This window comes from Podarcis gaigeae, assembly GCF_964106915.1.
Source record: "Podarcis gaigeae genome assembly, chromosome: 13".
NCBI lineage: Eukaryota > Metazoa > Chordata > Lepidosauria > Squamata > Lacertidae > Podarcis > Podarcis gaigeae.
Genome location: NC_139689.1, coordinates 38,949,965 through 38,968,206, shown reverse-complemented (window position 1 = coordinate 38,968,206; position 18,242 = coordinate 38,949,965). Strand labels below are relative to the sequence as shown.

At 46.6% G+C, this 18,242-nt stretch overlaps 1 protein-coding gene across 8 annotated transcripts in view; it reads left to right on the top strand.

The window, feature by feature from the left end:
* SHANK1 (SH3 and multiple ankyrin repeat domains 1) overlaps positions 1-18,242 on the top strand; it is a 104,226-nt gene that overhangs the window by 45,221 nt on the left and 40,763 nt on the right. For 6 of the 8 annotated variants that reach the window (XR_014557424.1, XR_014557425.1, XM_083708940.1 and 3 more), the window contains 7 exons: positions 961-1,128; positions 1,364-1,480; positions 4,172-4,249; positions 6,262-6,328; positions 8,370-8,655; positions 11,052-11,218; positions 14,875-14,988. Coding sequence is in view for 6 of the 8 variants with exons in the window: in XM_083708940.1 (XP_083565066.1) it covers positions 961-1,128; positions 1,364-1,480; positions 4,172-4,249; positions 6,262-6,328; positions 8,370-8,655; positions 11,052-11,218; positions 14,875-14,988 (997 nt within the window). In the remaining 2 variants the exon portion in view is untranslated. The remainder of the gene's footprint in view (positions 1-960; positions 1,129-1,363; positions 1,481-4,171; positions 4,250-6,261; positions 6,329-8,369; positions 8,656-11,051; positions 11,219-14,874; positions 14,989-18,242) is intronic. The other 2 variants (XM_083708941.1, XM_083708943.1) reach the window with 2 other exon arrangements.

Below are 18,242 nucleotides of genomic sequence, written 5' to 3'. Positions count from 1 at the left end.
TATGTGAATGTTAATTCAAAACCTGCCAAGGAGTCCAGTTCGCTTTGTTGCGTCTTCAAATACTTTGTAAAAGGTTCCCATTCATGCTTAAAGTCACAGTTATCCTTGTCCCGTAACCTATATGTCAATTTTGCCAGTTCTGCATAGTCCATCAATTTTTCTTGCCATGATTCTTTAGAACAACTATCAGACTTTTCAAAGACATCTGAGGGCAGCCCTGTTTAGGGAAGTTTTTAATGTTTGATTTTTTTTTTTTTAAAAAATATATTTTCAATGCAAATTTACAACAAAAATTACAACATTGAATCCAAAATAAAACAGTACAAACAAGAAAAACAAAACAAAACACAAGAGGAAAAAAACACAAAAAACAAAACAAAACACACATCTACAAATAAAACAATATCATCATTCTAATCATTACGTACATATACACATATTGACTTCCTTCCTTTGTTCTAAGACCTCAAAATTTTTGCTCTTTCTAAATTGTTGTGTCTAATATAGATTATCTCTATCTTTATACTTTTTACACCATTTTCCTCTTTATTTAACCCTGCAAAGCTTCATTCGTTACATACCGATATGCTTACTCCAGAACAATGTTTTTTCATATACTCTTTAGCACATCACAGCATTCATATGGGGACAATCAGACCAAAAATTATTAAAAGAATGGGAATGTGCTAATGTTTGATGTTTTATCGTGTTTTTAATATTCTGTTGGGAGCCACCCAGAGTGGCTGGGGAAAACCCAGCCAGATGGGCGGGGTATAAATTATTATTATTATTATTATTATTATTAAGCAAGAGAATGCCTGTGTAAACAGGTGCACCTTCAAAAGCCCATACAATAAGCCATTGCAAGAGGAGCAATATGTTTCATTCCTCAAGGGGCATGAAACAACCCTGGGCTGAACCTGCCTTTGCCATTCACGCCGGCCTGTCTTCCTCCCGCAGGCACTCTTGGACCTGGGAGGCTCACCCAATTACAAGGACCGCCGCGGGCTGACTCCGCTCTACCACACAGCTATGGTTGGAGGTGACCCGCGCTGCTGCGAGCTTCTGCTCTACAACCGAGCCCACATTGGCGCCACTGATGAGAATGGCTGGCAAGAGATACACCAGGTAAGGGCCTGCATATCGCGGCCGAGCTTCCAGGCGCTCTTGAGATGCCCTGTCTGGCAGCCCTGGATTGTGTGCTTGAGAGGGCTAGGTTACCCATCTTACATCCTGTGTGTGTCTCCTGCCAGGGCTGGCTCCAAGCCTAAAGATTGAGGGGGGTGGCTGTGACTTGGCACCTGTCCATCTGACCATCTAGCCCACATCTTCCATCCCTGACCTCTGCTTCCCCACGTACCAGGCCTGCCAGCACGGACACTCACAGCACTTGGAGCACTTGCTGTTCTACGGCGCTGAGCCTGGGGCACAGAATGCGTCCGGAAACACGGCGCTACACATCTGCGCACTCTACAACAAGGTAGGAATGGCGGATGTAGAAAAAGAAGAAGCCCTGTAGTTTCTCGTTTTGCCAACTCTTTAAATTTGGGTTTCTCCACTTTCCTGCAGCAATTTGTGATTTGTTTAATTAAAAAAAATAATCTCATGAAAATTGGTCAGCGTTGTATTGCACATTTCCCCCGGCAGTACACAATTGTGCAAAATAAATAAATAAATCCTAATATATAATGCATTTTTGTACATCCTGTCTGGTTGGCGAACTGCATCACAAAATTCGGAGAAGTGTCGATTTCAAAGAATGATTGTGTTTCGGTTCACATACTGGTTTGGCTCTGTGAAGTGTGCATTTGGTAGTTTTTCATTAAAACGTGGACGAAATTGATCCCCAACCCCCATCCATACAACGGTTTGAGAATGGTCAGGCCGATGCCTTTGCTGTGTTCAATCCAAGTTTGCCTTTCCTCTTTGGGATGGAACTTGTGGGAAATGGGCAGGAAGCAGGGAGGAATTGCACTGAATCAGGAGTTGCCTTTTTGAGTCATCGGCCAAAGCCCAAGAAGGACCTGCCGTCCAATTTCAAAGAGACCCTGATAGACATCCTCTTCGCTGTTGCTGCCGGTGCTGCAGTTAGCTCACTTTATACTGTAGGCCTTATTTCATTTCATTTCACTTTTAAATTTGTATGCGGCCTTTCTATATTGCTATACACCAGGCTGTTTGCAAGCTGAAAAAAACACAAAGATCACACGCCGTATAACAATCTGACCCAGTACAAAAATGTCATTAAAAACCATAACTTTAAAATAAACAACTTGTATCAAATAAACTAATATTCAGTAATCCGTTAGAATATCATAGTACACAATAAAATTATTTATCAGCAAATAATGATTAAACAGAAATTCACTCTTTAACAATTACAATAAATAATTTCTAAGCCGTAATCAATAAAAAGAACAGCAAGTCACAGTGCATAAAATAACACAGTACAAATTGAGAAACAAAGACACACAACTTAACAAATTATTTTTAAAAAAGCATCCCTGAACTTCTCTTCCCTCTTTCCAGTTGCTCCTAGGGCTGGAGGGTGGGGCAAGGCAGGTTATGATGACCAGCACAAAGTCTGTCTCCTCTTACGCCCCTCCACCTTCTCTTTAGATGGCAATGTGTATTACCTTGTGGATTTCAACATGTGATAAGACAGCCCTGCTGTGTTTAGTGGCTCTCCTGATCATTCCGCTGAGTTGGGCTCTTGACATCTGCCCTAAAGTCCTGCCTTGAGTGCACCACCAATTTCCTTTTGCAAGGAAGTGAACAGTGGCAGGGCAGTGAGAAAGACTCAGCAGTCCTAACAACCCTTGCACGCGGGTGGTGCTGTGGGTTAAACCACAGAGCCTAGAGTATGAAAATTGGGAAATTCGTGGAAGGGAATCTTGGTCGATCTTAGAAAAAAAAAATTTAAGAATAAGAATTGATGGATAAGTATTGATGTTTAAGTTTGGATAAGGTAGAATTGGATTTTAAAATGAATTAAATTAAATGAAAATAAGGTTAGCAAAAATAAATTGAGGAAAGGGAGGAAGGAGAAAAAGTAAAATAATAATATGTTAAGATAAATTATTAAGTTAAAGTTGAGAAATAAGTAATAAGGATTTGCTGAGCTAACAATTTGAATTGGAATACAAGAAGGGGAGTTGTGAGGAGGTCTGAGAAATAAGTCAAAAGAAATTAAGCAATTGAAATTTTATGTGTTTTTAACTGTTTTTAAAGTTTTTTGGTATGTTTGTTATTTTTTGTTTATCTTTGTTTTTGTTTTATTGTGCAAAAAGCTAATAAATATTCATTAATAAAAAATAAAAAATAAACCACAGAGCCTAGGACTTGCCGATCAGTAGGTCGGCAGGTTCAAATCCCTGCGACGGGGTGAGCTCCCGTTGCTCGGTCCCTGCTCCTGCCAACCTAGCAGTTCGAAAGCACGTCAAAGTGCAAGTAGACAAATAGGTACCGCTCCGGCGAGAAGGTAAATGGCATTTCTGTGCGCTGCTCTGGTTCGCCAGAAGTGGCTTAGTCATGCTGGCCCCATGACCCGGAAGCTGTACACCAGCTCCCTCGGCCAATAAAGCGAGATGAGCGCCGCAACCCCAGAGTCAGCCACGACTGGACCTAATGGTCAGGAGTCCCTTTACCTTTAACAACCCTTGCACTATCCTTCAAGTAATAGGTAGTATGGGCTGAACTCAGAGCAAGGTTGGGGGTCCTTTTTCAGCCCAAGGACTGGATTATTTTCTGGGCAGCCTTCCAGGAGTTACTTGACAGTTGTGGGTGAGGCAAAGGCATGCAGAGCAAGTGATGCAAGTGATGTAAATATTACTTTTTGCACTGTAGTCTTATAATAAATTCTAATCTCATTTAACCCATTTTGGGACTTACCGATGCACACACATTCTTGGCACCTTTGCAGATCTCTTGATCAGGGGTCACTAACCTGTAAACTGCCATAGGTTGTTGGGCTACAGCTCCCAGCATCCCTGACCATTGTCTGTTCTGGCTGAGGCTGATGGGAGTTGGAGTCCCACAGCACTCGGTGTGCCACAGGTGAACCCTCTCTGCTAGAGCTAGCTGCTGGCAACTTGTCCACCGAGAACAGGATGGAGGGAAGATGTGCCTTATTCATTCCTTCTCTTTCTCCTCCCCCTCCCCTATCTCCCAGGAGAGCTGTGCCCGCATCCTGCTGTACCGGGGAGCCAACAAAGAGATCAAGAACAACCATGGTCAGACTGCCTTCCAGGTGTGTGTGGTGAATTGGATTCAAGGGAGAGCGAGAGTGGGACACACTGATCTAATCTGAACCAAGACATCACAGGGCTGAGCCCCTGAATGTCTTGTCTCTGCCCATGTCAATATGGGTGTTTGGGGATTTAGGTGGATCTATTATACTAAGGGGACGTGGGTGGCACCGTGGGTTAAACCACAGAGCCCAGGACTTGCCGATCAGAAGGTTGGTGGTTCGAATCCCCACGACAGGGTGAGCTCCTGTTCCTCTGTCCCTGCTCCTGCCAACCTAGCAGTTCGAAAGCACGTCAAGTGCAAGTAGATAAATAGATACTGCTCCAGCAGGAAGGTAAACGGCATTTCCGTGCACTGCTCTGCTTCGCCAGAAGCGGCTTAGTCATGCTGGCCACATGACCTGGAAGCTGTACGCCAGCTCCCTCGGCCAATAAAGCGAGATGAGCGCCGCAACCCCAGAATCGGCCACGACTGGACCTAATGGTCAGGGGTCCCTTTACCTTTATTATACTATGGAATAATAGTTTCCTGGTTTCATTTTGTTGGGATTGCCCTGCACTTCTCACAAGGAAATAGGTACATTTCTTTTACTGGCTGATTCTGTAGATCTGGAACTAGGCGCTCTCACCTTGTCGCTAGCATTGGCGCCTCGGTGTCATTAATTCTGCATAGCATAGGAAATACGAGGAGGGATCAGTTTCTCCATCTCCACCTTGCACTAAATCCCAAAAAACCATCAGATGGAGCTCACAGTCCCCCTAGCCCTGGTTCAAAATACTGTAGCAAAAAAGAGTGCTTGGGAGTTCTGAAGGCAAACTGGACCAGTAGCTCTGCCCTGCTTGTAGGAATCAATAGAAGCCATAGAAAGCTGCCTTATACTGAGCTAATGACCATTGGTCCATCCAGCTCAGTAATTTCTTACTGACTGGCAGTGGCTCTCTAGGGATTCAGGCTGGGGGGGTCTCTCCCAGCCCTATCTGGAGATGCCAGGGATCGCCCCCCTGGGGGGGCTTCTGCATGCACAGGAGATGCTCTACTGCTGGGCCACAGCCCCTCCCTTTAGCTGATATACTGCAAACCTCTCCTTGGCCTGCAGGAGCTCAGCTAAAGCAGCCGCCTCTGGGTCTAGACTGAGTCAGAGAATGTGAACGTATCTGCAGCATGAGGTCCTGGACAATACAGTGGTATAACCTGAGTAAGACCCAGAATTCCTTTCAACTCTGCAAGAGTTAAGGCCCATATTCTCCAGATATGCTGGAGTCCTTTGGCCAATACCTGGACAGAAGATTGCCTGGGAGTCCCCTGTAGGCCACCTTGCACTCCGTGGAGGAAAGGTGGGGTGTATATTTAATTAGGAAAGAGGCATGGTGAAGAATTGGGCACATTCTCATAGATAGCAGGTGAGGTGTGCTAGCTTGGGTAAGGAGGAGTGGCATGCAGGTAAGTAAACCGGCTGGCACAGGGTTCTCCGTCACTCCTATGCCAGGCAACCCAGGAAGGATGCAAGTGCTCCAACCCTGTACTAGGAAAAAGATAAATAAATGGCAGTCTAGTAACTTTAGTGGGCTTATTTACAAGGCTGTGCTAAACCTGTGTCTGGGCTGCATCAGCCCAAGCTGCAGACAAGGGTTCATATGAAGGATGATGATGACGATGTGCTACTATTAAACCATAGAAAACTCAGGGAAAACCCATGTTCAGACTGCTCTCCCTGATATTTAATTTTTCAGGATCAGGGATTGGGGAGGTGTGTGTATGAAGAAGCAAGCCACAATGTGAAAGCTCCACTTTGAAGTGGACACAAGTTTCCCCAGTTTTAGCCCGCAGGGTGGGCTAAGAAATTGCCTTACGTTGGGTAGCTAGTGGATTCCGGCAACAGAGGGCCAAATGGAGGGATCCAATCACTGCAGCCTTGAGCTTCTCAAACAAACTAGATCCCTAGTTTTGTACAGTTTTGTCAGTGCTCCTGAGGGAAAATAAACATTGTGCATACACATATTCTCTCCATGTTAGGTTGCGGTCATTACAGGGAATTTTGAGCTGGGAGAGCTGATCAAGAGCCACCGGGACTCAGATGTTGGTGAGTTTGATTGCAGGGTGGGTGCTGTTAACATTCCTCCACTACGAACATAAAGGATTTGCAGTGCAATTAGATAACATGCCTACTCACACGTAGGTCCTCTTGGCTATATGGCTACACTTCCTCCCCTACACCCATTTCCTCCCTCCACATACACCAGTACCAATGAGCACCCTGAATATTGTAGTTCTCTAATGAGGAAAAGAATTTTTAAGGAATGCTTCACAACTACAATTCCCAGGGAACTTTGTGAGATAACATGTCTGGTCATAACACTAAGCCACAATTTAGCATTATGAAAATGAACCCAGCCTCTCGCCCTGGGATTGCATGTTCCTCTACCTTCACCTTCAGTGCTGCTGCAAGGAATAATTCATGTTCGTTTGCTTTTGTTTTAGATTAACGTAAATTTTGCAAGTTGTCCAAACACTATAAACTGTGGTTAATCTTAGCAATCGCTAGCGGAAACAACGTATCTTCAAACTGTGGTTTATGAAGCTGGTTTGGTTTCATTGAGTATGGTTAAGATTCACCACAGTTTAGTGTTTGGACGACGTACTAAACAACTTCGATCTAAAACAGAAGTGGAAGCTTCTAATCCCTTTGCAGCCGTGTCAGAAAAGGAGTGAGGAGGGGGAAGTGAACAACCTTGGAAAGTCTTGGTTCATTCTAACAAGGGTTTAGCATTATGAAGCCTGTAGCCCATGAGAGCTGAACTGGTTTAAATTCAGCATTGAGCCTCTTTTCACAAATGACACCTTGGTTTTTGCATTTTCTTTATTCATAAAGTAAATAGAAAACCTTGGCAAGACTGTACAATTGATTTATATGTTACTGTCTTCTGCCTTAGCAGTATTCACAAAGTGTACATTCCAAAATGTAAATGAAAGCTTGTAGGGGCCTTAGGCCTGCAGTAGGATATGGCACCAACTGCTTGTTTTGTGCCACTTAGTTGACATCACAGAGACCAGCGCTGAAGAAATCCCAGGTAACTGGACATTTAATGGTGGCACCTAGGTATTCACTTGTTTATCCAGGCTGCTGCATTACTGGAGCTTTTAAAACATGATTTGGGCTCTCTTTAAAATTGTGCTAACTTGCAGGAAATTGGCATGTTTTGCAAGCCCTGGTAGACACAGCCTGACTTTCATAGCTGAGCTCTTCCTCACTGCTGCACCGCTGTTGCTGTCATAATCTTCTCCACGCTATCAGTGTCTTGACCTCTTCCATTTTCCTCTCAGCCATTTCCTGCCTGCTCTTTTCCAGGCCCAGTTTCAGCACCCTTGGGCAGCTGCCAGGACCCCAGAATCTTGTGGGGGAGGGAGTATCCACCTGCACTGATCCCTGCCCATCATATTAAATTTCCCACAGTGCTCCAGAGTGCCCAATATAGTACCATTACAGGACATTGTGGGAAGTTGAGGGCTGCCATTTTGATTTTCCACAGTGCTCCATAGCAAGGCTATGTAGGACACTGTGGGACGTTGCGGGAAATGTAAAATGGCAGCTCATAGCCATGGTTATCAGGTAGGCTCACAGCCATTGAGACCGCCAGCATTACAGAAGGTCTTCTGGGGGCACCTCTGAGGGAAAGGTCCCCACTCAACCCTAGAGCAAACAAGTCACCCCATTTCACACATTCAGATTTTGCCAGTCAGTGGGGAGCGACAAAGATCTGTGCAGAACCTTCTCCCTCACTGCTGGAAACCTTTTTCAGCTGCCCCTCAGGCTTCTGGGTTTCCAACAGGCATTTTCCACGTGTTTTCAAGCACATCCGTGCGACCATATGACCTAGAACCATGTTTTCATCCAAAAACATAAGGTGAGAGTCCCGAGAAGCTAAACGGCATGCTCAGCAACACCACCTGAACATTTAACTATGCTAGCCTCCCACAAGAAATTCCAGCGTAACACACAGGTCTGCACCAGCTGTGCTCACAACCCATTAAGGCTTTTGGTTGCAGGGTACAAATCCCCATGATGTTCTCCTCCCCAGCTTTCCTGTTTCAAACCTGTCCTCTGACATGGCCGTCCCTTTCAGTCCCTTTCCAGGAGACCCCGCAATACGTCAGCCGGCGTCGGGACGGCTCCCAGAGCCTGGCAGTGCCACACACTTTGCTGCGAGCCAACAGCGACACCAGCATGAACCTCCCAGACTGGATGCTTTATGCCCCGCCGTCCACCCCATCTGCCACTGTGGCCGTGCAGAGCCAGAAGATCACCACGGGAACCCTGCGCAGCTCCAGCAGTCCCCGTGGCGCTCGCAGCCGCTCTCCGTCACGCGGGCGCCACACGGACGAGGCTAAGAAGCAGCGCGGTCGGCCCAGGTAGGCTTGGGGCTTCATATGTGAGGCTCCAGGCTTCAGTGATCTGAGATAAGCCGATAGAGACAGATGTGATTTGTGATTTGATGAAGATTACAGTGGATTTCTTTTGCAATTTCAAGAGGATTTGTTTCACTGGTTCTAGTGTGTGTGCTTGTCCATGCACACACACACTCGCCCTCTCTCTTCCCCGATTCCTTTGGCACCTATTCTTTCACCCAACTATTCTGCGTTCCTCAGTAACCTAAATTGCTCCCCTTTCCCCCTGTCTTCTTGGTTGCTTCGCTTTCTCTTGAGATGCTCAGGTGCCAATCTCGGTTTTGGAAAAGCACATATAGTTGATAAGAGGAAATGGGAAAGTTCATCGCTTCCTCCAGCTTCAGCTCTATGTACTTTTCAAGGGAGAAAACATTGGTGCCTCATAATGAATGGTGTGACGGGCATCCAGGGACTTTGTTGTGCCAGGGGAAGACCTCCAGAATGCCACATTGGTACTCTAGAGTAGGGGGAGGGGGTTGAAAACCTGGTTCCCCTTTGAAAGGGGCTGGGATCCAGTGATGCAGCAGGATAATTTTAGACCCTGGACTTGATGGTCTTACTGGGGGCTCTTTATATGACAATGTGTATTTCAAAATGTGGCGAGCCAGCCTGCTGCTTGCTGGGGGAACCTGGGTGCTTCCTTCACATCCTGCTGCTTGGGCCCTGGACATCTGTCCCCAAGTCCTTCCCTGATGGCACAGCTGCCAGGATCGGACAGGTTCGGGAACACCCGACAGGAGCGAGCCAGCAGTAAATCACCCGAGCAAGTTGGAGTTTGCTGTTTATTAGCAAAGCAAGATCAGCACAGGAGTGTCAGACCTAATCTCAAGTCTTCTCCCATGAAGCAGTTGCTGAGACTAAAGTTTCCCACCTCCCCATAGCCAGCTATGTCTCCACCTCTCCAGGGCATTTCCCAAGCAATCAGAGACTGCACCTGCAGGCCTGTCTTTGCTTCTCCCTCTTCATGCCTCTCCTGATTCTGGGAGACCAGGAGGGAGGGAGAGCTTGTCACAGCAGGAGATACATGTGCCTCTTCACAAGCCTGACCCATACCTGCCTCTTGGCCTCCCTTGTCTCCTGCTTTAGCTTCTGCCTCTGAGTCTGGATTTCTCTGTGCCACAGACTTTCTCAGCTCACTGAGCACGGTTACCTCTTCAGCTTCCAACACCTCCTCTTCCCAGTCTTCTCCCTCTGATCACCCCTCGTCGTCCCACCACCAACCCCCGGGCTCTAAGCCTTCGTCACTTGGGGGTCCCCTAGCTGGTTCCTCCCACCATTGCTCTGTATCCAACACACCCTTGAGATGGAATGAGATCTGTCTCCTCTTGGGGAAAAGAGTGGCTAAGGGCTGAAATGGATATGGTGTGGGGGATCAAAATTTCTCAGCTTTTAAAAACACAACACCTTAAAAATAGTCAGAGGGATAGCCTTCAATCTTTACCAGAGCAGCAGCACTGGGGGCAGGTGGAGGTGTTTAAATCCCCGGCTCCCACCCCTCATTTCTGCACTGCTCTCCCAATCAAGACCACAAATCTTTGAAGCTGCTATTAGCCCCACTGGAGATAAAAGACAGGAGGAATAAGAGTAAATCCATTCTCTGAGTGTGGATCCTTATGTAGGCAAAACAGCACCGAGGGGTTATCCAAAAATAGCCCGATTTGGACTATGCTCTGTGGGCATAGGATGTTTGTTAAGTGTTGCTGGGGGAACCAGAAGACCAGGATGGGGAGGAGGAATGGAATGGAGTCTCCTGAAAGAAGGCCGAGGTGGCTGACTGGGATCCTGAACAAGAACACTCTGCGCTGCAACATTTTATCACAGGCCACACTTCTGCCACATTAAATGTGCATTAAATTTACATATTTCAAAAAGAATAGCAAGAGGCAACCAGGAATGTGTCATAAAGGATTGGATGGAGAGTTTGCCGCATTCCTAATGAAAATCCACCCCACCCCCCGGCTACTAATTGCCCAAGAAGTAGCAGCTTCCGTCCTGGGCTGGTAACAGCTTTGGGAGGAAACTTTTATTGAGATCATGGTGCAGGGAGGAAGGGTCATGAAGCCCTTTCCTTGTATGCTGCAGTCTGAATCCTGAACAGGGAACCCTGCTGCTGTAATGTTAAAGGATGGTGACAATGACAGTGATGTTGATGATAATAACGACAGAAAGATTGAAGTGAGCACATGCATTTTAACTTAGTGGATAGCTTGGCCCTCCAGGCCAACAAGGAAGATCAGAGTGTTTGCAAGAAGCCTGTCTCTGTAGGGTAGAGCAGAGGCGAGAGGAGAAAGATGCAGGTCAGGTTCCGGACTCGGTCGGATCATACTTGCCTAACTCTTGGTATCTCTCTCTCTTGGCAGCTCCAGTGGCTACCAGAAGGAGTCTGCTGGGGGGAGCACGCTGAGTAGCCGGGGAGTGAAGCGGAAACTCTATTCGGCTGTGCCTGGTCGCACGTTCATGGCTGTGAAACCGTACCAGGTCCAGGCCGAGGGTGAGCTCTCCATCAGCAAGGGCGAGAAGATCAAGGGTACGTTGATCTCTGCGCACACCCTTGGATTGCCTAGGGAATCTCTCTGAGCCCCACGGCACCTGGGTTCTTTGGGAGAGACCAAAGGGCTTATCATGGGTGTTCTTTGACTTTGTCGTAGCCAGCCTCACACACACAAAAAACATGAAAAAGCAGAACAGTTGGGCTTCCTAAAGAGAAAGAAAGAGAGAAATTATAATCATAGTCCTACCCATCCCTTCCATTGATGCCAGGGAGTGAATCTTCAGGACCAGCCATTCCCAGTTGGGAGCCCTGGAAATCTTTTGGACTGGAACTCTCGCCATCCCTGACCATTGGAGCTGATGGGAGTTGCAGTTCAGCAACATCTGGCAGCATCTGGTTGAGGAAGGCTGATCTGGATCTATGGGAAAGACATGTTACATGCGGGGTAGATGAGGACTCCATGGAGTGTTTGGGGGGTTTTAAAGGACCCAGTTTAAAATCATGGAGTTGCTCTGTACTTTCCCCAACATGTGCCCATACAGTTTTCTCAGCAGGAGTGGGGAAACCCAGATTTTACACTCAGTGGGAGCAGGGAGAAACAACACTATATACCCAGATGGTAGGGTTTGATGGGTCCCTTAGTCAGGAAGGAACTTGAGCCTCTCTCTGAATACAGTGGAACCTTGGTTCTCGAACTTAATCCGTTCCGGGAGTCCATTTGACTCCCGAAACCATGCAAAAACCAAGGCGCGGCTTCTGATTGGCAGCAGGAACTTCTTGCACTCAAGCGGAAGCCGCATCAGACGTTCAGCTTCTGAAAAACATTCGAAAACCAGGACACTTACTTCTGGGTTTTCGGTGCTCAGGAGCCAAAACGTACGAGTACCAAGGCGTTCGAGAACCAAGGTACAACTGTATAGGGAGGTTGCCCCCTACCTTGCACTTTCAGAATCTTGCGTTTGGCTGATACAGCTGTAGCTGAGAATCAGGGAAACTGTGAGGCTTGGCTTGTGTTTGTTTGTGTGTGTGTGTGGTCTTTAGTTGGTGTCTAGAATGTCTTGGTGTGCATCTGTCAGCCACGCATGAGTGGCCCGTTGTCTTAAGTGTGTGTCTGTGTCCAGAGAAAGGTGGCCAGATCAGAATTTTGTGAAGCAGGGATTATTTTTGAACTGCGGTACCTGAAATAAGAGACGTGTTATATTCTGTTGGAACGTAGGAAGTCTCCTTAGATAAGCTGTGGAACATTTATCCATCTAGCCCAATACTGGGCGGTATTCAACTAAGTCCTATTCAGAGTCGACCCATCGGAATTAATGAAACTAAGTCGTGTCCATTAACTTCAGTGAGTCTGTTCTGCATAGGACTGGTGTTACCGCCCTCTATCTCTACAGGCTGGCAGCGCCTCTGCAGGTTCACAGGCAAATGTCGTTTCCATCACCTACTACCAGATCCTTTTAACTAGAAATGCTGGGAATCAAACCCCAAATACAAAGCATGTGCTGTCATTGAGAGCTATGATATTTCCCCTACTGAAGATAGAGCCATGAAGTTGAAAGTGCACCCGCTGTGTTCAATGGGGCTGTGATATTCTAGGGCAGTGATTCTTAAACTGTGTTGTATCACAGACCACAGTTCTGCTTAGCTTCTTCTTTGAGGACTGCAACATTCTTTTACTGCCAGCATGTTGGAGGGAGACCAGTCACTTCACAGGCTTACAAATAAGAAACTTCCTTCTGCACTCCTGTGCAGTTGTGCAAAGCAGGGCTAAAAGTAAGAATAGCGGGGAGAGAGCAATTGTGAACCAGCACAAACCTCTGCCCCCAAGAACATGCCCTATAGAACTGGTGATTGATTCTACAGGCAACGGCCAGTGAAATCTATACAAGGTTTATAATTGTGCTGTTGCTCAATTTACAAATACAAGAAATGCTGTGAAACAAGACTGCAAAAATGCTGTCAGTACAAGAAATGCTGTGAAACAACACAGTCATAGGACCTTAAATGATGGTGTGACATCTCCTAAATAGTATGGTACAAAATGGAGGTCTGCAAGTGATTTCAGAGGACTCACAAATAGGAGTTCAGTGGTCTAACTGCTGCAGATTGCACAGCTCAGTGGAAGGCTGGTCAGCTAGACCTTTTTACAAAGACTTTCAGAACAAACCTATACTGAGTTTAATGGAGCTCATTCCCAAGTAAGTGCCTATAGGATCACAAACTAGATAAGGACCATGGTGCTTGGACAGATGCTTATAGATATATATTTGATACTGAAGGTGTTGATGGCTTCTGGCTTTCAAAAATGCTGCAGAAAACCCAGCCAACTAGTATTTAGCAATCTCCAAAGGAATTAGAAGATCTCAAGACACTGTGCAGTAAGCAAATTACTAGGGGAGAGTGAGACCCTATTCTTCCTAAGATAAGAGACCAGGTTTTACTGAAGGCCTGGTCTATACAAGCTACAGTTAAGTAGGTTTGAAGATGCAGAATTCTGGGAATGGTACAATGGACTGTATTATGGGCAGATGGAGAACATAATTTTTGAATGTTCCTCTACATCAAAAGCTTTCAACACAGCATACTAAGGATTTGTTTTAGGGCTTTGGGAGCATTGACAATGGTGGACAACTGGTGTTCATTGAAGCCCCAGAAAAGCATTCTAGTCAGCAACGCTAGTCCTTTCCCAGCTCCCTAAGGATGTCTCTTTCCAATGCTGGGCCTGGTGGAAAAAAATGTCTTGGAAAAAACGGAGACTAGTGGCCATTTTTGGGTGCTGTGATCTCGTACGATTTCATGCCAGGATCTCTCGAGCGCACACCCCCAGCACATTTTCAGGGCTGCATTTTGCTCTTGTGCGAGAGCATGGGCCCCAAAATTCACATCTTTTGGACTTTGTGGTCTCGTGCAGGTCACGTGACTTGCACAGGAGCATGACTAGGAAGACGTGCATCATGGTTTTGGGAGTCAAGATACTGGAGAGTATGTACTGCTGGACTGTGGAGCACAGTTAAGTAATCACTGTTCCAGAAAACACATTTAGATTTATTTCCCAGCATCCCAAGGAATATGTGAGGGTCCTAATACATGCTTTTAAACAACATTCCCGCCTCCCCTCCAATGCTCTAGAAGCTTGTATTTTAAAGCAGAAGATGTAAAACGAAAGGTGATGGATCACAACATTGTCTGGGGAAAAAACACTGCAGAACAATGGTGCGCCTTCCGCAGCCCTCCAGGTGTTGTTGGACTCCCAACTCCCATCAGCCCAAGCCAACATGGCCAATGGGCAGGGACGATGGGAGTTGTAGTCCAGTGAAATCTGGAGAGCCACAGGTGGCCCAGCCATGCTGCTTTCAGATGCTGGGGACTAGAAACAACAACAAAAAGCAAGTTCCGTACAGAAGGACCCAATGCTTACTCATTTATTAGCTTAAAATCGTGTTAGCAGGATCCCCAGATGCAGGGAGTATCTGAGAATGCTCAGAGAGCACACCTTCCAAAAAAAAGGGGGGAGAGGCAGGGCTTTTAACGACGACAGCTAATTGGATTCGGTTTGCTACTCTAACCAGGTCTCTGTTAGATCAGGTTTGGCCCCTGTGCCACAGCGGCTCTGAATAAGCAACAAAATGGTGAACGGCTGGCCACCTTCGTCCAAAGCGTGTTCGTGCCCCTAACAGTGCCCTTCTCCTTTTCAGTGCTGAGTGTTGGGGAAGGAGGCTTCTGGGAGGGACAGGTAAAGGGCCGTGTGGGCTGGTTCCCATCGGACTGCGTGGAGGAAGTACCCAATAAATCACAGGAAGGGAAGCAAGGTAGGTGCTCCAAACTGCCCTCTAGTCCCTTTCTCTCCTATATACACACACACACACACACATGTACATATAGATTATCTAGATCTACACACACACACACACTTATGTAGTCAAAATAGCACCATCCATGTATAAGAGGGAGCTATCAGCAGTCTTGGGGGAAGCCCAAGCTTTGTAGAAGTGCAAAAAATAAACAAAAAACGGTTTTAGGGGAGAGGAACCTCCAAGTAAGGGGGAAATGTCAAAGCAGCTTAGTGAGGACTGAGCACGCTGTTTGGGCACAGAATGCTGACTGGCTGTTGGGGGGAAGGAAAGCAGGAGACTAGGGAGAATGGAAAGGGAAGGAATATTTAGTGTTTTGTTGGAAGCCCCCCAGTGTGGCTGGGGAAACCCAGCCAGATGGGCGGGGTATAAATAATATATTATTATTATTATTATTATTATTATTATTATTATTATTATTATTATTAAAAGAAGGCATGTCTGACAGGCTGGCTGACTAGGCACCCACATAGCTTGTGCTTGGCCAAAAGTGCCTTTCTACCTTATCAGCCCTACTCGACGACTTCGAAAGTGGGGAGACACTTTCACCACTTTTGGGGGGGGGTGGGGGACGTGGAGAAATTGTTAAGCGTTTGCGCTGCGCAGAAGGAGACATAGGGTTGTAGTCAAGTAACTTTTACTCAGAGTAGACATGTTGAAAGTAATGGTCGTAGCTAACTTGGGTCCATTAATTTCAATGGCTAAAATTTGATTTCAGTGGGTAAAAATGTGACTACAATCCATGCATTTAATATCCAGCAGCTAAGGCTTCTTCCTCCCCTCCTCTTCCATGTTTTGAAAGTGAGTTTTGTCACTGTGGCAGGTACAGGGAGCTATCTTTGTTTGCTTTAGGGTCATTTCCCCCACAAAAAGCCCCACACACCATGCCCCTGTGAAAGAATGCTATTAAATTGTTGTGAGGTAATTTTGCTGTCCTCAATAGGGGCTTTATCACCCCTTTTCATCTTCTATCCCTACACCTACCTTTTTAGCTTTTAGCATTAATCACTATGTGATGTGGGATGCGGGTGGCGCTGAGGGTTAAACCACAGAGCCTCTTGGGCTTGCCGATCAGAAGGTCGGCGGTTCGAATCCCCGTGATGGGGTGAGCTCCCGTTGCTTAGTCCCTGCTCCTGCCCACCTAGCAGTTCGAAAGCACGTCAAAGTGCAAGTAGATAAATAGGTACCACTCTGGTGGGAAGGTAAATGGTGTTTCCGTGTGCTGCTCTGGTTCGCCAGAAGCGGCTTAGTCATGCTGGCCACATGACCTGGAAGCTGTACGCCGGCTCCCTCGGCCAATAAAGTGAGATGAGCACCGCAACCCCAGAGTTGGTCACGACTGGACCTAATGGTCAGGGGTCCCTTTACCTTTACTATGTGATGATGACATTTCCATATATTTCAAGGAAGAACACATTGGCCCCCTTTTGACATTACATGTCCTCCCCTGTTGCATGTGAAACCCATATGGAGGGAAGAAGCCAGAAAATGGAGGGACAGCCAAAATAAAAGTAGAGTAGGCAACAGTCTTCGGTTTAAATTCTGCCCCCGCCTCCTCCATCGCAGATTTTCTTTTTAAAGTTTGAGGGTTTTTTTTAATTATTATTTTAAAGCATGGAATTGAAGTGCCATCACCAGCAGCAACAGTGTACTGCTCCTTCCACGCACACTTGTCCCCAGATTTTCACCGCCAGAGACCTTTCCACCTTCTAACTTCTATCGCTGTTTACAACATGGGTGTCCCTTCAAGTGCTATTCAACTCCAACTCCCATCAGCCTCAGGCAGCATGGCCAATGGTCAGTGGGTGATTGAACTTGTACTCCAATAACACATAGGTAAAGGTAAAGGGGTAAAGGGACCCCTGACCATTAGGTTCAGTCGTGGCCGATTCTGGGGTTGCGGCGTTCATCTCGCTTTATTGGCCGAGGGAGCCGGCGTACAGCTTCCGGGTCATGTGGCCAGCATGACTAAGCCACTTCTGGCGAACCAGAGCAGCACACGGAAACGCCGTTTACCTTCCCGCCAGAGCGGTACCTATTTATCTACTTGCACTTTGACGTGCTTTTGAACTGCTAGGTTGGCAGGAGCAGGGACAGAGGAACGGGAGCTCACCCCGTCGCAGGGATTCGAACCGCCAACCTTCTGATCAGCAAGCCCTAGGCTCTGTGGTTTAACCCACAGCACCACCCACGTCCCTGCCAATAACACATAGAGGGCCCTAATTTCCTCACGCCTGGCCTTCATGTTCATCATGCAGTTTAACTGTGACCGAACTCTAGGAAGTGAAGACCACCACACGTTTTTTAACTGGCCACATTTTCTTCCTGTCACGTGCTGTCCCCCATTTTCAAAACGAAATACAGGGACAGTGGACTGATTTTCACAGCATGACCATGCATGAGGGCTCCTGGACATGAGATGGTTCCCTCTTTGCTCCTTCCCTGTTGTTCTGCTGCTGCACTAAACCATGGTTAGACTTAGCGTGTCATCTGAGCCATTAACTCTCCTGGACAAACCCATGAGACAAATCCTGGTTACAGTTTGTGGTTAGTCTCACCATGAACCTAGGTTTGGACAACATGCTAAGCCCAAGGCATGGCTTAACTCGGCAGCAGAATAATCAGGCAGGAGCAAAGCAGCCACAATTTCCACTACGTCATGTTTCGGTTTAACATGATGTGCGAATCAGGCCATAGCACATTTACAACGATGCTCCTATACTCCACACACACACGTTGCACATTGTTGGAAACTTTGCTGGCTGGCTGCGTTAGTTTTTTGCTGCTATCAGCTGCCCCCGTTGGCTTAGAAAGAAGGGGGTTTGAGTAACCGGATTGGTAAACTGGCTGCAACTGGTTCCCTTTTTGTAAACGCAAGATTATTTAATGAGAAAGTTCAATCTCACATTGGATCTGTATGTGCTCACTACAAAATAGTTACAATCAGTGCTTTTTTTTTCTGGGGGTACTCACGAGTACCCAGTACTGGCACCTTTTTTGTTTTCAAATGTTAAATATGCGGCACTTACTGTAGCAATTTCATGGTGAGTACCAGCACCTTGATAAAAGCACTGGTTGCAACTCAAGACGCATCTGGTAATATTTAGTATCTCGTTAGGCAGTTAGGCAGGGCCTCGAGGGGAACTGGTAGGCTGGCATTCTTTGTTTATAGACAACTGAGACAGATTTAACCTAGTCACAAGCTAAATCTG